This window comes from Capricornis sumatraensis, chromosome 10, assembly GCF_032405125.1.
Source record: "Capricornis sumatraensis isolate serow.1 chromosome 10, serow.2, whole genome shotgun sequence".
Lineage (NCBI taxonomy): Eukaryota > Metazoa > Chordata > Mammalia > Artiodactyla > Bovidae > Capricornis > Capricornis sumatraensis.
Genome location: NC_091078.1, coordinates 63106259 through 63125077, shown reverse-complemented (window position 1 = coordinate 63125077; position 18819 = coordinate 63106259). Strand labels below are relative to the sequence as shown.

General features: G+C 48.9%; 1 protein-coding gene across 1 annotated transcript in view; it reads right to left on the bottom strand.

The window, feature by feature from the left end:
- Positions 1–18819, bottom strand: part of SRGAP3 (SLIT-ROBO Rho GTPase activating protein 3) — a 122082-nt gene that overhangs the window by 49184 nt on the left and 54079 nt on the right. Inside the window, exons 5-10 of the mRNA XM_068983109.1 lie at positions 16432–16617; positions 12101–12229; positions 10404–10625; positions 8794–8895; positions 5993–6190; positions 1842–1926 (exon numbers count right to left, since the gene is read on the bottom strand). Coding sequence (XP_068839210.1) covers positions 1842–1926; positions 5993–6190; positions 8794–8895; positions 10404–10625; positions 12101–12229; positions 16432–16617 — 922 coding nt within the window. The remainder of the gene's footprint in view (positions 1–1841; positions 1927–5992; positions 6191–8793; positions 8896–10403; positions 10626–12100; positions 12230–16431; positions 16618–18819) is intronic.

The following is an 18819-nucleotide window of genomic DNA, read 5'->3' as shown; positions in this document are numbered from 1 at the left end:
TTCAAGCTGTCATCTCAGGATCTAATGGCACTGACACCTTGGGAAGTCCCTTCATGTCTCTGATATTGGCCCCATATTTCCCAGACCCCATGTCAGTCGAGCACATCCTTCAGCCAACAGCCCTCTCCAAACAGAACACAGGTCTATTCTGAATGTGGCCTAACAGCTTCAGAAGCCCCAGGTTAGCTCCTCTGCTCAAAGTTAAGCCTCATACCAAGCTCCAGGGCCACCAGGACTTGCTCTAAACCACCTGTGCACTAAAAATGCCACCTACTATATCAGGGAGGATGTTGCGCCCATCAACCACTATAGCCAACTGTGACGGACAGCCCCAAGGGAACTCAGGATGGAAACACTATGTCCACCACCGAATCATCAGACGCTGCAGCCACCAGCCCTGGCTCCCTGCAGTGGTACACCCTGAGGACACCAGGATGAGAAAACACAGGATGCTGGCCCCAGAGAGCTGAGGCACATATCAAAGGAGTGATTTCAGTGAGCCCAGACTCTTGCACCTTCCCATAAATAGAAGAGCCCAAATTCCTTAACTTACGATGTCAGGTTTTCTTTGATTAACACCAATCCTTTGGTGTTCTGACTACCTTGTCTTTGTTGCAAAAACTCCTAAATGTCCTGGTTCCTCACTTTGCCTCATTTCTCACTTTGCCTCTACAGAACAGTCTCTCAAGAGTTATCTAAGATACTGCATCCTGGGCTTAAGGCCTCAGTTTTTTCCACCTAATAAATAAAATATAATTTTCAATTCTTAGGGTGTGCCTTTTTTGTCAGTTGAAACATCCTTGAGCTTGAATGGTTTCTAGTTATTGTTCTGGTGATCTTTCCATTCAACATTCGTTCAGTGACTATTAACTGAGTGCCTACCATGAGCCAGGCACTGTCCTAGGCACTACAGATAAAGCAGTGGACAAAACAAGCAAGGAAGTTCCTACCCTGGTTGGAGATATAATGCTATCGGGTGTGGAGGTGTGATCAATGACAATAAGCAGGTGAACGGATGATAAAGAGGTTGAATTCACATGATGACAACCAAGATGAAGAAAATCAGACAGAGAGAGTGCTGGGACAGAGGTGGTGATCCCCTGAGGCTGGGACAGCAGAGTCTCACTGAGGAAGTGATATCTGTGCTGAGCCAACCACACAACGATATGGGGTAGGGGGCATTTCAGGCAGCAGGAAGAACAGATGTAAAGCCCCTGAGGCAGGAATAAGCTGGACGAGCTCTGAAATGCAGGAGGGAGCTCAGTGCAGCTGCAGTGCAGGAGGAGAGTGGAGGAGAAGTAGATGAGGTTAGGGTAGCACGTGGAGGTCAAACGATTTCCGGTCTCATGTGCCCCTGAAACAGATGGGACTTTACTCCAACAATTGTTGGAAGCTTTTCGGGAGTTTTAAGTCTAGTGCCCAGGTCCCTCAAGGACCACGCTCTGCCTTACATGTGTGAATTCTTCTTGGACCTAGAATCCTGGCCCGGCATTCCAATAGTATTCCTGGCAAACAGAATCTGCTAAAAAAGCATCAGTCCAGAGCCCTGTGCCCTGGATCCCACCCTTAACCTATTGGGGACCCATTATCACTTTTTCTGGGACTCTTCCCCAAAACTTAAACTCAGACTTGTGTTGGCCCCACAGTTTCGGCAGCCAAACTACACACCCCCTCAACATCTGTACCAGTCTGTTTCCCCAGCTGGCTTGTCCCAGTAGGTGGCCCCAGTTCCAGGCCTCATTCTACCAAGTGCCTGGGATCTCCATCTGTAACAGCTCAAGAGGCCACACAAGACCCAGCAGGGAGGACCCTCCAGCGCTCACCTCCACCGCTCAACTCACCTTCACCCAAAGTCTGCTTGAGTAAGTCGTGCTTGGCTTGCAGCTTAGTGATGAGGTTACTGCCGTTCACATACTCTTTAAATTTCTGTAAGACACAGGCACAAGGACGTTACAGATTGCAGGGCCAAGTCCTGGCATCTCTGCCTCTGTAACAGATCTCGGGGTGGGAAGCCACCCTCAAGGCCTCAGGCATGGGTGAAGCAGGGAGGGGTCTCCACATCAGTTCCATCAGGTCCCCTCCTCTGCCGAGCGTGGCTGTCCAGTCCTATGAAACATTTCAGGTCAGTTTCGGAACACAAAGAAAGCTGGCAGAGGTGGGGGATGGGCAAAGTAAAAGGGGCTTTTGTCACGTGAGGATGGCAAGAGCTGGGGCAGAGGGCTTTTTTAGCGATCAAAGTTCCTCTGTGCTTCTGGGCCAAGGGCGTGCAGCCGAGGCAAGAGCGTGTTATCGGATCTGTCAGAGAGGAGCCTCAGAACACGTCTTCTTTCATCTGGCTGAGAACTGAAGCAGGAAGGGCACTGCAGGCCTCTGGAGACATTCCCATTAAAATAACCCAAACTGCACTTCGGGGATATGATTTTCTTCTTTTTACAGGTGAGAAAGGTGAGGCTCACACAAGAAGTAATTTGCCCAAAGTTCCTGGGATCCAGGCTGCCTCCAGTTCAGGGGCCTGGCCAAACACAGTGCACTCGGGTGCAGTCCAGGGAACAAGGCACCCAGAACAGAAACACATTTACCTGCCCCCAGTTCAGCACGGCCTCAGCCATGCCTCCACACAGGTACCAGCTTCCCTTGGCCCCCCTCGCCCCGTGTCGCCCAATCACAGGCTGGGAGCCCTCTCTGCTGGGCCAAGAGGCACTATTGGCATGGTCCACACCAGTTCCCTTCTGGATCCCTGGTGCTTACAGCTGCGCCTGACATGTAGTAGGTGCTGAGAAATTCAGCTTAACCCCTGACCTGGCGGCACTGGCACACCAGAGTAGGAGCAAGACAATGAGCTAACAAAAATTTAAGTAAAATATACAATAGGTCAATGGTGGTGAACGCTAGGGATGGAAACGAGGCAGGAATGGGATCTGGGAGTGGGAGCAGGCCTCACTGGAAAGCTGCCATTTCAGCCCCAGCCTGAAGGAGGTGAGGAAGGGGCCACGGGGGTACACAGCGGGAGGGGGTCTCAGCAGAGGGGAATGCAATTACCTAAGCCCTGAGGGGGAAGGCACAGGGATGGATGTGATTGCCCCAAATCTGCCAGCTACTTTCTCACCAAAAATCCATTCTATGCCTCAGCCAGGAGGCTCAGATGGAGCACAGAGGAGCAGAGAGGTGAGCCTCGGCAGCTCAGGACTCATGGAGCATCACTCTGCCCGCAGAAGACAGGTCTGGGGTGAAGGCCCACATGTGCCCGGAGAAGCCTGAGCTTGGTGAACCCTGCCCCCCCACCCCCCGGCGGGTTTCTGGAGGTTGGGCATTCTTTATTCTTGGCCTTGGTCTTTCTTAGCTCCTAGGGCCTTGTCTTGTGGTTGTTAAGTCATCCCCATTGTATCTGTAGATGGTTTTCCAACAGGTATATTTGGTCCTCACTGCAATCTCAGATGATAAATGACAGAAGCATCGCTGTTCTCATTCTAGGCAGAGGGAGAAACCGCTTAGAGTGGTGGCCACTTTGTGTGTGACCTTGATCAAATTTCTGAACATTTCTGGGCCTCATGCCTTCCTCAGGGTAAAGTGAGGAGACTCATGGTGCTTCTTCCAGTGTGGTGCAGGCACCAGCTGGGGAGAGTGTCCACAGGCAGATTCCTGCTCTGGACTCCTGTGAGTCTAACCCTGGGAGGACACCACAGAGGCCCAGGTGTCCTCACATTTCCAGGGTGCCACCTCAGGGAGGGTAGCAGTCTGGGAACTTGTGCTTTCAAGAAGTTTCTGACAAAATTCAAAAACACACTTCCATTTGATAGTTACTCACCGAGAGGCTCTCTGGATGCTTCCAGTAATATCGCCCTCTGATTTTATCCTGTGTTCAAGAATTCACCATGAAAGCTGGAGCTGAGGTGTAAGTAAGTGTTCTCTCATCCTGCCTCAGTGCCCCAAGCAGGTGGAGCTCTAATCCCAAACTTGTAACTTGTGCTTTGGTGGGTGACTCACTGGTTAGTGTAAATTACAGCCTGGGGCTCTGGGTCCCTGACTACTGCTTCTATGCTTCACCTAGGCTTCATGCGGGAAGAAAAAAATACCATCGATTCATACTGATGTTTGCTTTAAAAGGAGTGATACATCCTTAAAAATACCTAAATAATGTCACAGCATCAAATCATGAGATGCACTAGCCAATCAGGTTGACAACTTGAATATTCAAATCAAAGTACAACATCCATGACCTCCATAATGGATGCTGTCTTTTCATTTCAAGCAGGCTGAACTCTCATCTTTGACTCTGCTGCCAAAGTGACTTAATGCCCATCCATTTTCCTCCCTTATCTTTGTAACCTATAAATTCTCTACAAACACCTATGCCCCCAGTGGGAGTGGTGAACCCCCGAATTTGGCATGGACTCATTCACTAAGTCTCACTTTGCTTTCTTTCTTGAAAGCAACAAAACTGATCAAGGAAATGGAGTATGCGTCAACCACTGGCTTTCAACAGATATTTGATGAGCAAGAAACAGAGCTGGATGTTAAAACTGGGTGGGTTTGGTACTGGTTAGATGAACACAATCTGAAACTGCTAATTAATGGATTAATATCAGCCTAATGGCATGTTTTGAACAACTCTGTCTTTGGCCTTGGCCTTGGCCTAGCAATTCCTCTCTTGTTTGTCTGTTTGTTCTAACTGATAAACTTTAAGGTACAGAAGCCACACTTACTGAATCTCTAGACATGAGATCTGAAGAGACAGCACCTGTGATGAGCAACTGGATAAGGCTCGTGACAGTTGGAGCCATGAGCTGAATCCATCAAGAGGAAATCAACCTGGTAATAAACGTACAATCCACCTAAGGCATCACCTACACATCCCATAGGAGGACGGTTTAATGGCGGTATGCTGAGAATAGAGATTTACCTGATACTAGCTTTAAAAAAAAACACGATAGAATGTAATCTTAGGGTGTATGAAAAGAGAAGCACAGCCCCTAATGTGGAGGGAGGGGAAAGTTTAGCCCTCTTCTGTGCTGGTCACTCCACTGCTGGGAGTCTCTTTTCAGAAGAAGCACTGACAAACAGAACGTGGTCAGGAAAGAGTCAATGCTGAGGCCACGCAAAACAAAAGCTTAAGAGGCCAGATTAAAACAAGTAGATGTGTTTAGCCTAGAGAAATAAAAGCCCAGCTCCTTGCAACCTTGCCAGACTGTCAAGTAGAATTAGCCTCTCTCTGGGTTGCCCCAGAGAACAGAATTAAGATCAATGACCAGAAATCCTCGTGAGGAAGCTTTCTGAAGATAACAGAGATACGGGAAAACATCATAATGTCCATAGCCAGCCACAAGCCAAACAAAACAGTTGTTTGGGGAGGGAGGGAGCTTTTAATCTGGGGCTGTTCCAGCACAATCTGCATGACTCTGGGGCAGGAACAGGGAGGAATAGGGTCCACTGTCAGATGGAAGATCCTCTCCAACCCAACACTGCATATTCTCTAAACACCCATTGAACCAAAGCCCCGATGCCTCTCATCCTTGTCCCTCCCTGGCCAAATGGAATATAAGTAATTTGGGATTTTACATGAAGGGCTGGCAACTCACCAGCTATTTGTAAAAATCACCCAGGGCATTGTTTGCAGAGTCCAGGCCCAAATTTGACACAACTTGACATGACAACCATATACTTAACTTGGGGGTTGTTACTTGGGATGTGCATCTGGCTCTGTCAGCCCTTTTCCTCTCACCCAACTGAGCACAACCCTCTCTGCGTTGTTTCTAGAACAGGAAAGTTGCAATAACTGTCAATCCAAGATCAAGGCTGATGATACCCACTGGTTAGCTCACTTTCTGCACTTCACAAAGCCAAGACACACACATTCTGAAGAGCATGTTGGAGGAACTGTAGGTCTAACTGACCCATGCAGTTCCTCTGGCTGCCATTAATTTGGGCTGCTCCCCAAAAGTCACTGCCAGCAGGGCTGCAGACAGCAGGTTTTCTCAGTCAGGATGCCACTTACCGTAAAATAGAACATTTCTGTTTCCTGCTGGTTGGCTCTCCTCTTGGCAATGTTGATCTTGCTCATGTAGGTCTCGGAGGCGGCCGACTTCACAGACTCTGTGGACCGGCTGTGTTGGAAGGCGTCAGAGACGTCAAAGTCCTCCACGGTCAGCATGTCCTGCAAGGTCTGCATGGTGGCATCCAGAGTTTTTCTAACCTAGAGAAACACCGTATGTCAACAAAAGTCCTTTAGTCTCAGAATGTCTGGACACCTCAAAGTCCTTTCCCAATCATTCCTTTATTTCTTCCATATAAAGCCCCCAGAGGTAGGCTGGACAAAGGTGCTCACTTCTGTTAATGGTGATGTGGAAAATAGGGCTGGCACTGGTTGGGGGGAGAAGCCAGGTCACCTAAGCTCAGTCATGTCATGGGCCTACTTCTGGCACTGAGAACCTTGGAGAACACTGTGACCAGCAAGGGACTCAGGTTTTGAGGTCTGTGTCTGTCTGTGGTTACACAGCCCCAGAGAAGCTCCTCCTGGGGGGCAGGGCCCTGAGGAGGGACAACCCTGGAAGCACTCCCTCTTCTCTTCATCCCGAGCAGGGAGAAGACAGTCTGGATACAGGGAGCTCCATTCTCAGTGGACAGACTCTCATACTGTCGGCCGCTGAGCCCACACAAGCCTGGCTGAGAAAAGAGAGCTCAAGGAAGACAGCCCGTGACACGTACGGTATGCTCGGTCCTCCATGTCCGACTCCTCTCCCAGAACCAAGCGGGACCCCCAGAGGCTTCACACACAGGCCCCAGCCTCCCCACAGCCCTTCAGTGAACGGTACCTAAAGGGCGGACTCGAACTTGAATGGAGGGTGGTTTCAAACACAGTCCTGGGAGAGCCTGCATCCACACTCACTGCACAATGATTGCCACTCAGAGCCTCTCTTGGCACTCAGATCTCGACTTAAAAGTCGCCTCCTGGCCACAACTGCATTCTTAACTTACTGGCTGATATTTCATGTCCTCAATTTACTGTTTGCTTGCTTTTGTATTTCAATTCTCACCTGCCTTTTCTCACCAGAATATAAACTCCATGAGAGAAGGTACTCTACACTGTCCCATTCATTCACTTAACTCGGCACTGGACACAACATTTAGAGTACGTGCTGAATCGGGCTTCGCAGGTGGCTCAGTGGGTAAAGAATCTGCCTGCAAAGCAGGAGATGCAGGCAGGCATGAGTTCAATCCCCGGGTCGGGAAGATCCCCTGGAGAAGGGCATGGCAACCCACTCCAGTATTCCCGCCAGGAGAATCCCATGGACAGGGGCGCCTGGCGGGCTGCAGTTCCTGGGGCTGCATGACTGAAGTGACTGAGATGAGCACAAGCATGTGCTGAACAACAATTTGTTGAATGAATAACCGAGTGACTCAGTTCTTTCCAACACAGCCTCACAGAAGCCCAGGCTCAAAATTAAGTGTTTCCCCGGCCGTGAACAGCCTACCCAGAGGAACATGTGCTTCCCCCTCCTTTCTGTGGTCCTGACTTCCAACCTAAATTCCATTACCATTATTATACACATATACCACATGCTGTTCCATGTAGACAATTTAAGATGCTGTGTGGGAAGACAAAGGGCATAAGGAAAGGAAGAAAACACTCTGTCCATATCCTCTCTCTTCTCAGGTTGGAGAAACAAATTCATAGTTTGTCTGTAACCTCCCCAGGATTTGTTCATCCTGACCTACACTCTGGTTCACGTCTGTCCTGGTTCCATCCTCTTTCAAGACACAAAGCAACCTGCCCTCTCTGTACGAGACAGCCCCCTCGAGGTCTGAAGACAGGGACCATGACTCTCCATCTCAGCTCTGACTGCACTCCTCACAGATGGACCTGCCCACAATCTTGGGTGACACCCCCATGTCCAGGTGTGCTCCAGTTGGGTGACATCCTCCCTGCGTGGGGGCACCCAGGCTGGAACAGGAGGTCTCCAGTTGGCCACATCAGTGCACATCAGAACGGAGCTCCCAGCTGGTGCTTCCACTTGTGCCCACCTGGTGGGAGCCCTGAGCCACCAGCTGCAGGGAGGTGTGCTGGCCACAGTGAGACAGAAGCTCCATGGAGCTCAGAATCTGTGACACATTTAGTGTGCCCTGGGTTGTTTTGCTGTGTGATTCAAAATACCTACTCTTATTTCTGATGATAAAAAAATAACATAAATTCATTGCAGAAAAGCACAAAGAAGAAAACAGATATCACCTATATTCCTGTAACCCAGACAAAACCACTACCAGCATTTCAAAGTATTTCCTTCCAGTCTTCTTCCTACTCCTGTGAATAAACTCAGAAATGTGTACACAGACTTTAGTATACCCTGGTTAGAATAGTACTGAACACAGGGGGCTACTTCCTCTTTGCTTTCCTTTAACATCTTGTATGTATTTCCTGGGTTTCCCAGGTGGTCCAGTGGTAAAGAATTTGCATGCCAATATAGGAGACGCAAGAGACAGGGGTTGGATCCCTGGGTCAGGAAGATCCTCTGGAGAAGGAAATGGCAACCTACTCTAGTATTCTTGCCTGGGAAATCCCATGGACAGAGGAGCCTGGAGGGCTACAGTCCAAGGGGTCGCAAAAGAGTCGGACATGACTGAGCATGCATGCACAAGCATTCCCCCTGCCATTAAAGATTCTTGGCAGGTATGGTTTTAATGGTTGTGCATCTTACAGATAAACCCTGACTTCTCACATCTTCCAAGGCAAGAGTGGACAGCCCCAGAGCAGCCGGGCCTTTGTAACGAAATCCCTCACGGGGTAGTGGGCTCACTCACCTCCTCGTTCTCAATCTTGAGAGTGGCCAGTCTGGACTGCAGCTGGTGGTACCGCATGAGCAGTTCTGTCTGGACAGGCTGCTGGGCACTGACCTGGCACACCTGCAGAAACGACAGCCACCGCCTGCGGTTGCCCCAGGCCCTCGGCACCTCTGCGGAACTGGGGCCGGGCCGTCACTAACATCCCCATCAACAGCTGCGGAAACAGGCCTGGAAAGGTTAAGCTACCTGCCCAAGATCACACAGCTCGTACTGGGCAACAGCAGAGCCAGCCAGGAGGCAGGGGCCGCCCTCTCACAACTCTTGGTCTGTGTTTGTGTAGCACACGATGGCTCACTGCTGACATGATGCCATTAAGTGAGACTAACTGGCTAATTTCCAGGCAGGAAGCAGTGCCTAAGAGTAGCTAATGAAAAGAAGGAAGGATGGGAAACAGTGGGATGCGCCCAGCAGGAAGGTGCTCTAGACAGGCAGCCGTGCAGCAGCGATCCTCTTGCTGCGCTTCTCCCCACGTGGGCTGACTGAGAGAGAAGGGGGGAAGAGAGGAAGACGAGAGAGAGATACAGTTCTCCTACCCTCAGTCCAGTCAAGGCTCTGACTACCATGGGCTGGGCTGCCTGGTGTCACCTGGCTGAGCTCATAAGAGACAGTGGGCCTCTGTTTTTTAACCCAGCCTCCAGTCACCAGACGATGAGTCAAAGGGCTGGACACGAGGGGCTGGGATGGTGTGGGAGCTGTGGGGAAGCCCGGCAGAAGGCATCTCTTGCAAACGACGGAAGTCTGTAGGGCCGCAGGAGGGTTCAGCTACAGGCACCTTATAAGGTGCCTCCGGGCTCCTCCCCGCTACACAGGTGCAGTGACAGCCCACACGAGCTCCCACCTGGATCCAGAGGCTGGCTGGGTCCCTCTCGCATGTGCCCGAGTGGCGTATCTTAGGTGGAGGGAATGGGGCCACTAGGAGAAAGTTCTGGGCACCTATCCCTGGAGGTAGAGATCGGGAGCCAGATATGACACTGTGGCTATCCTCCGTTGTTCCAGGGACCAGGGCCTGAGCCCTGGAGAGAGGGAGCGATGGCATGGAAAAGCTCAGGAGAGATTTTTATAAGAAGTTTTGTGAAACTTGGGTAACTAGTGTGCTGCTTTGGGGCTAGTGACGAGTGTCTTTTCCCATTTTTTTTTTTTTTCCCAGAACATCATGAGGATGTGAGCAGCACAAGCCCTGAAGGGAACTCAGCTGGCTGGTGTGCTGAGGGCTCAGGGTACTGGAGCCCAGGCCAGCGAGGCTCTGCTGAGACCCCACCTTCGGTGATCCAGGACCATCTGAGGGGAGAATGCGAGATGATGGGCTAAGTGTAGGCGTGGGGCTCCCTTGGGGTCTTCTAGACACAACTGTGAGGGATTTTATGTGAAGCTAAGGTTCTGCAATTCTGCAGGCAGGGGACTTGAGGCACCATAGGGGATTAGTGGTAAACTCCTCCGCTGGGGAAGCCCACGCGCCAAGAACTTGACCCCAGGCCTCTGAGCTGACATTCTCCTCCCCCCAGTACTCTGGGAGCTCACGGCAGAGGGACGGAAGCAGCCTCCAGCAGGGGCTCCTGGGAGAAGCCTACCTCGTCCCCCATGTGGGGCTGAAACTCGAACTTGAGCGGGGGACAGAAGACCTGGTTACACATGTCCATGACCGTGTGCTTGTCGCTTCGGGAATCGAGGTTGTCCACAGCATTCTCGATAACGTCCAGCCCCTCGTGGCGAGAGGTCTCCAGGTTGTACTCGGCTGAGAGGTAGGTCCGGAAGGTGCGGGCCAGGCTGGCGTGAAAGCCCAAGTCGCAGCACTTGGAGAGAAGCACGAGAGGATGTGCGGGTGAGGGTGGTGATGTGGAGAGGGGCCGTCGCAGTGACTTAGGTTACCTCCTGCTCCACAGCCAACCCTTCCATGCTGGAAGCCCTCGTGCACTTCGGAATCTTACCACACAAGCCTTGCCAAAGCCCTCGGGGGGAGCAGTGGGATTACAGTCTGGGCAATGACAGTGCTTTTCTCAGCTCCCCACACTCACCGTGTTCTTTCTAATCTCCATGCCTTCGCACACTCATAGTATCTGCATGGAAGCCTCTTCCTTTCTCTTCCTGTCTAAATATTCTTCCCTTGGGTTCCAGTTTAGAGGTCATTTCTTCCAGGAAGCCTTCCTTGATGTTCTCCCCACTCAGAGTTTACACCAGGTGTCCCGTATCAGGGGTCCACATCTCCCTCTACTTCCCGCAGTGTTTAACACCCGCCACTTGGCATTACATTTGCCTCTAAAGCAGCAGGGTGATGCAAGTTGAGATTCATGAGAACAGACCCACTGGCTCTTGTCCCCCGTTGCACCTCAAGACCTAGAGCTAGCAGGTACTCAGTACAAACTTGGTAAATAAACAAATGAAAGGGCTGTGTGAAAAAGCAAGCTGAAAGGGAGGAGAAAGGAGGGTTCCCGCCTTGGAAGCAGGAATGGTGGGCATTTGAAGGCAGGGCCAGGCAGCTCCCTCTCTTGGAGGTGGTGATAATGACACTAATGTGTCCCTTTGCACCTGAGGGAAGAGTGGTGACTCTGTGACTTCCTGATGGGGTGCACCAGGGCCAGAGGAAAAGGATGCCCTCACAGAGCCTGACCAAGCACCTGCTGGGCCAGATACCTGTCTTCATGAAGACACACCAAGCAACTCCAGCTCCATCACAGCTGACATAGGAGCTGCCCCAAACCTGGTGCTCACAGCATTCCCGCCCAAACCTGGTTGTCCCACCAGTGAGTTCTGCACAGCTGGCGCTCAGGAGCCAGTGTTCCATTTTCCTTTTACTTCAACTGCCTGATTTCTCCCCCAACATAACATCCCCAAGTAAAGCTGATCTGCGTAATTCTGTCTCATTCATTATTTTCTTCCCTATGTCTGGAGGACTGGACCCCAGGGGTGCTGAACATATAACTGTCTTTACAATCGTGGGAAGTCCCCAGGGCATGAACTGTGTACAATCACCCCTCTATCCCCAAAACCAGTAAAGGACCCAGTGTAGAGGAAGGTGTGCCTGGAAAGTGCACACTGAACTACAATTGCCCAGCCCAAATGTGCAAGGGCCGCCAGAGGCCCACTCCCACTCGGGGAGGTAGAAGCCACAGGGTGATACTCCTCTCTCAAATGCTCCCTGCCTGTCTCCCCCATCAGGGCTCCCGGGGCCACCATCCACCCAACACGTCAGCAAAGAACAAGGGCCAGCCCTCCCACAGCTGATGACTCTCGCCAGGCAGTCATCAGCGTAGACTCCCCAGGAGCTCACGTCGATGAGGTCGGAGACGTCGTGGATGTAGTATTTGCTTATAGCCGCGTTGGTGGCTGCCAGATTCAGCAAGTAGTCGTTCCGGGCCTTGGTGCACTTCAGCTTGTTCTCAGAATATTTTGCCTGCCTCTGGAGGAAGGAAAAAATGGATGTGAGAGCAAAGCCACTGATGGGAGGGATTTGGGATTTTCTACATGGCCAGTATCTGCAGTCAGCCCCTCATATGGCCCTGGGATGCCTTACTCCACGTGCTGGGTGAGTAAGATCTAGACCCCGTACTCAGAGAGCTCCACCTTATACCACACATGTGCAGCTGACAACAGCACTGCTGGGTAAGCTGCAGGCTTTTCCTGGGTTTGCCAGAGCGGAGTGTAACTCACACCTCCAGGGCCCCCTACTCAACATCCCCCAGAGGCTGCTCAAACCCCGATGATGGCCTGTGAAACCCTCCTGACCCGGCTCTTCGTCCATGTTCCCATCCTTTATGAGGCCCTCCTCTGTCCAGCCTTTAGAGGCCAGGTCACTCCTGCCTCTAGACTCAGACTCCTGCCCTCCACATGGCAGGCCATCCTTCCAGGTCCCTGCATGGCCTGCTTCTTAATGTTATTCAGGTCCTTAGCCACGGTCACATGCATCAGTGTCCCCGGCATCTTGCCTGCCCCTTCCCATGCTCTATTCTGCCCTATTTTTCCCATTTATTTAATCTTTATTCAATTTTTAGTGATTATTTTAATTTTTAAAAGACTTTTTTAGAGCAGTTTTAGCTTCACAGCAAAACTGAAAGGAAGGTAAAAAGACTCTGGTCATGCCTCCTGGCCCCCACATACTGCCCCCCAACCCTCAGCACCCTCTACCAGGTGGTACATTTGTTACAATTGGTGGACCTATACTGACACATTGCTATCACCCAGAGTCTACAGTTTACCCAAGGGTTCAGTCTTGGTGTATATTCTGTGGATTTGAACAAATGTACAGTGACATGTTTCCATCCTTACAGTATCAGAGCAGTTTCCTGGCTGGAAAAATCCTCTGTGCGCTACCCGTTCATCCCACTCTCCCACGTAATGGTTGTAAGCACTGATTTTTTTTTTTAATGTCTGCAGAGTTCTGCCTTTCTTAGAACGTCATATAGTTGGAATCATATAGTATGTAGCCTTTTCAGATTGGTTTCTGTCACATGCATTTAAGGCTCCTCTATGTCTTTTCATGACTTGATAGCTCATTTCTTTTTAGTGCTGAATAACATTCCATGGTCTGGATGTACCACAGTTACTTAGCCACTCAACTACTGAAGGACATTTTGGTTGCTCAGTTTTTTTCATGAGTACTTTTCACCACCCTAAATTATATTTTTTTTTACCTCTTTACTAACTTGCTGATTTCCAGTGTACCCTGTGAAGTCAGGGGCTTAATGGTCCCTGTTCATGGCTGGGTCTACAGCACCCAGAAGAGTCCCTGCGTATGGGCAGCATGAAGTGATTGGCACTGGCTGGATGTGAGTGGTGAGGTGAGGTGGGGTGTGGCAGCCAGAGGTGCAGTCTTGACCCAGGCTGAGCTGGACCGCCTCCCTGGGAAGCTGCTTCTGTCCTGGGCCCTCCTGGGCAGGAAGCAAGAATGAGTCCGTGGGTTGGAGAGCTGTCTCTTTGCCCCCTTCAGACAGATGAGTCCCACTGCCGAGGAGGAAGACAGCCTCCTTTAAGAAACAAGGCTACTTCCTACCTAGGCACTCTCAACCTTCATTCCTGCAGATCACGTTCTCCTGTTTAGCAGAGACACTCCATTGTCAGCCTTTTAATTCTCCTCAGACATCTCTTCTGACCTTTATTCGGGGTCCACTTATTCTTGGAATGTCTAGCAACAAACTTTTGGTAGTCACACCCTGAACCAGCCACACACCCAGCCTCCACAGAGAATTTTGATATTCTTGGCCCATTTCCAGGGGGTTACTATGACCCCGAGACCATTTTCAGCCCTTCATGGACTCATAAAAGTTTATACCTGGAAAGGATCTTGAAGATATCCTAGTTTAATTCATCCATTTTATAGGTGAGGAAATGAACACTGAAGAGAAGTAGGTTGTCCAAGAGCCAAATGATTGATTAGCATACAATCCTGAACTCAAACTTAAGCTTCCAGACCTCTCTAACCAATGCTGTCCCTACTCCTCTATAGGTCCCCTTACGTTGTAGCTCTGTAGTTCCCTGCCTGGTTATCTTACTTTTGAAAGTCTATTTCTAGTGTATTCTCAGACATATTGTATCAAAGTATATTCCCAGAATATTGTATCAATACAGCCAGCACCACTATCTAAATTTAGAGTATTTTCATCACCCCAAAGGAAACCCTGTACATTAGCAGTCACTCTCCATTCTTTTCTGCTCCAGCTCCTGACACCCGATAATCTGCTTTCTGTCTATATACATTTGTCTATTCTGGACATTTCAAATAAACAGAATTATATAACATGTGGTCTTTTGTAACTGGTTTCTTTCACGTAGCACACTTGTTTTCAAGGTTTATCCAGGCTGTATCTGTATTCATTCCTTTTCACGGCTGAAGATTCCATTATAGGGATTCACCATATTTTATGCATCAGTTGATTGTTTCTATCCTTTGGCTATTATGCATGAAATTGCTATCAAGTTCCCAGAGTGGAATTGCTGAGTTATATGGTAACTATATGTTTAACATTTTGAGGAACTTTCAGACTATTTTCCAAAGTGGCTGTACCAGTTTACATTCCCTCCAGCAATGTATGATGGTTCCAGTTTCTCTATATCCTCACCAACACTTGTGGTTATCTGACTTTCATATTTCAGCCACCATGGAGGGGGTGAAATGGTATATCACTGTGCTTTCAGCTTGGAATTTCCTTAGTAAAGAATGATGCTGAGCATCTTTTCATGTACTTATTGGCCACTTACATATGTCGTTTACAGAAGTGTCTATTCAAATCCTTTGCCCATTTCTTAACTGGGTCGCTGCCTGTTTATTGTGGAGCGTATTTTTCCTTGGCTTTGGAATGACTCTGATATTTTATTTGCCTCTGGTTACTTTTCCAGCTTACCCAGGTCCTGTTGGATTTTATTTCCACTCAATCTCCTATAATGAGAGCTGTAGGATCATATAATCATCAGTCTCACAGAATTAGTCTCATAGAATTAGTCTAATAGAAGCCCAAATAAACATCTGATGCAATGTTTGGCAAATAGAAAAAGCTCATAAATGTTTGCTGATTGTATGGAATGAATGAATGCAGAGAATTCAACAAGAAAATCATAGCCCTTTAAGAAGATAGGAACCTAAGAAGTAACCTAATCTAGGATGAAAAACAGCAGGATGCACACTGCCCCTTTAAATTCCCTGGCCATGGCAGATGTCATTAACTGATCACCATACTATCTTTAACTAAAGCCTTGCGGGGCTCACAATCCTCAACATAAGGCTCTGGGTGCATGTGTGCGTGCTAAGTCACTACAGTCGGTCTGACTCTTTGTGACACTAGAGACCACAGCCCACCAGGCTCCTCTGTCCATGGGATTCTCCAGGTAAGAATACTGGAGTGGGTTGCCATGCCCTCCTCCAGGAGATCTTCCTGACAGTGTTTCTTAGTCTCCTGCATTGGCAGGCAGGTTCTTTACCACTAGCGCCACCTGGGAAGCCCAGGGCTCTGGGTAGCCACTACCAATTGATGACAGTTCATATGAGAAAGGAGATTTGTTGTAATCACTGTCAAATTTTAAAACTAAAGTTCAGAGGCTTGTTATAAATGTGGCATCTTCAAAACTCAGCCTGTCTGACTCCAAAACTAGCACTTTCACCGTGTCCCACAAAAGCACTTCTCCAGCATCAATACACAAGGATTCTGTATGGCCCAGCTTTGGCCTGGCAGTGGCAATTTCTTCAGAATGGTTCTTTAGCTGGTTCCCAGGTGTTGGTTGGTACCCCAGTGCTGTTGCCTCTTGTTGGGACACATTAAGGCCCAGTCAGCACCCCTGGCCACTAAATCGACCTCCAGGGCAGGCTCCACCCACACTAATGCCTGGTGATTCTTGCCAGAAGATGTTCCCTGCACAAGAGTCTCATCACAGTTCAGCTCTCCAGCCAGCTGATCATCTCTCCTTCTGCTGACCTTGCCCAGAGGCCTAACAAGTGCTAGCAGAGGCATGGCCAGCCCTGCCTCCACCATGGCACTGCCCCCCCAGGGGAGCAGCTGCCGACAGCATTAATCCACCCCCAGATACTCGGGGTGCAGAGCAGGAGGCCCAGGCTGGAGGGAGCTTGACCCCCCCCCTTCCTGCCCCGTCCCAATCCCCAGGGCCTCCGCTTGCCTTCTCCTTCATCTTCTCAATCTTCTTCACAGAGCTGCGGCGCTGGGGCCGGTCCTCATGCCGGAGCAGGTTCATGCTGAGGTCTCCCGACTTGTTGAACTGCTTCTCCTCCTGCTTCTCGGCCTCCTTCAGCTTGCTTTCCGCACTGATGCTCTCTGCATGGTACATGTGGTAGGTTTTCATGACCTGGGGACACATGAGCGCCAGCAATCAATAGACTGTTACAGCCCAGCATGGGTGGCCCTTAGTGCTGCCAACTCCCTTCCAACTTCGGTGTTCTGGTCAGCTCTGCCCCTGCCCTCTTCCCATGACATGCTCTGAAACCTCTAGGCTCTTCATTTTTATACAAACTGTTTCTGAGGACTGGAGGTGATGACCATCATCATTAAGGCCTTACTGAGTGCCAGGAATGAACCAGTAAAGAGGAAATTAAAGGGCCACCGCAGCCCCTGAGCTTCTAGGGGCTCTGGGAAGTGATGTAATGAATGTGGCCTTCCTCAGCTGGCCCCCCACCAACCCAGCCCTGCCAGCTGTGTGGCTTGCCTCCCATCCCATCCCAGTGTCATTGGAAAAGGCTCTCCTTAGGTACTCGTGGGATTTCAATGGGATCATCCTTCTTACTTACACACAAATCATTTTCTCAGCTGTTTCCTTGAGTAAATTTGGCCTGCAAATGGCTCTGTTCCCAAAAGGAATATTATTGGGTAACCTAATAGATATTCTATGCTCTCAGAGATAAACTCATCCTTAGCTACTATAAAATTAATTCCTTTAAAGAAAATTGCACTGTGCTACCCTAATTCCATATTAAGAATTAGATATTGCTATAACAAGGGAATTTTTGAGTCAGAAGAAATTCTACACATCATCTACTCCAACCACCAAGTTTTACAAACAGGAAAACTAAGGTGCAGAAAAACAAAGTGGCTTACCCAAGATCATACAGTATTATCAGTATGGTTTCCAGACTTTATATCCATGTGATTATCTTAAGAATGAAGATACCGAACACTCCCATCACACCAACAAGATCCCTCGTGCCCCTTTCTGGCCCGTCCCCACCACTTACCCCAGCCCCCTGTAGTCAATGATTTGCTTTCTGACACTGCAGACTGATTTTGTGTGTCCCAGAACTTCATATATATGGACCTGTAGAGTATAAACTCTTCTACAACTACCCTTGCTCACTCAGTATATATTTTTCGAGATTCTCCCATGTTGCTGCATGTATCGGCAACTCTTTTTTATTGCTGATTAGTATTCCCTTATATGGCTATACCACAGTTTGTTGATCTGTTCACACGTTGATCACTATTTGGATTGTGTGTAGTTTCCGGCTATTATGAACAACGCTGCTGAGAATGTTCACATACAATTCTTTCTGTTGATGGACGTTTTCGTTACTCCTAAGTAAATAGGAGTGGAATAGAGAGTCATAGAGTAAGTGTTAATGATATACGTAACCACAGTAAAAATTTGGTCTCAGACTTTTAATACTATCATATCATACTGTCTCCTTCATTCATTACCATTTGCTCAGCAGATTTATTTAGAGCAGCTTTAGAGCAAGCGAGGCCAGTCCTATACCAACAGTATTCTATCTCCCAGTTCCCAACTAGGCGTATACTTTCCCTTTGCAATATCAAGTTTACGATCGTCTTTCTATGCTAAAAAACACAAGAAATTTCTGGAATTCGTGGCTCCTGAGCCTTGTTGGTCCTTTTCTCCTGCTGTTTGGACAATTAACAGCAGCTAATGGAGCAGAGGTGATCCCCCAGGGATGGGACATGCTTCTGCCTAACCAGGCCCTTTAAGTCAAAAAACTGGCCAACGTTATTATCTCCTTCCCGTCAAAGTCCTGTTAAGTTAGATTATTAAAATGAGATTCTAATAAGATTCTGTGATTCTTACCATGAAATCACAGCATTGATCTGTTGTTAAGGAAGTTTGTCATACATCAGGAGTCAGCAGGGTCAACACCTATTGTAGAGCAGGTTAGGTAAGAATGTGGACTCTGGCCTAAATATCTGGGCTGAATCCTGATGCTGCCACTTACCAGTTGTGTGATCTTGGGCAAGTCACGTAACCTCTCTGACCTCTGCTCCCTCATCTCTAAAATGGGGATAATAATAGTACCTATCTCATAGGTTCGTCGTGAGACTAAATAAGTTAATTTTTTGAGATATTGAAATCAATACCAACTACACAGTAAAAGCCATATAAGCATAAGCCACTACCATTGCCACCACCATCTACACGTTTGATTTGGGCTGAGTGCTTGAAAATCTTGAACTTACTTATTTGACTTCAGAAAAATACAAACTCTAGAAAACATTAGCTAATGTGGGAAAAAATGTTATTCTACACCACATTTCTCCCTCCTTTCAT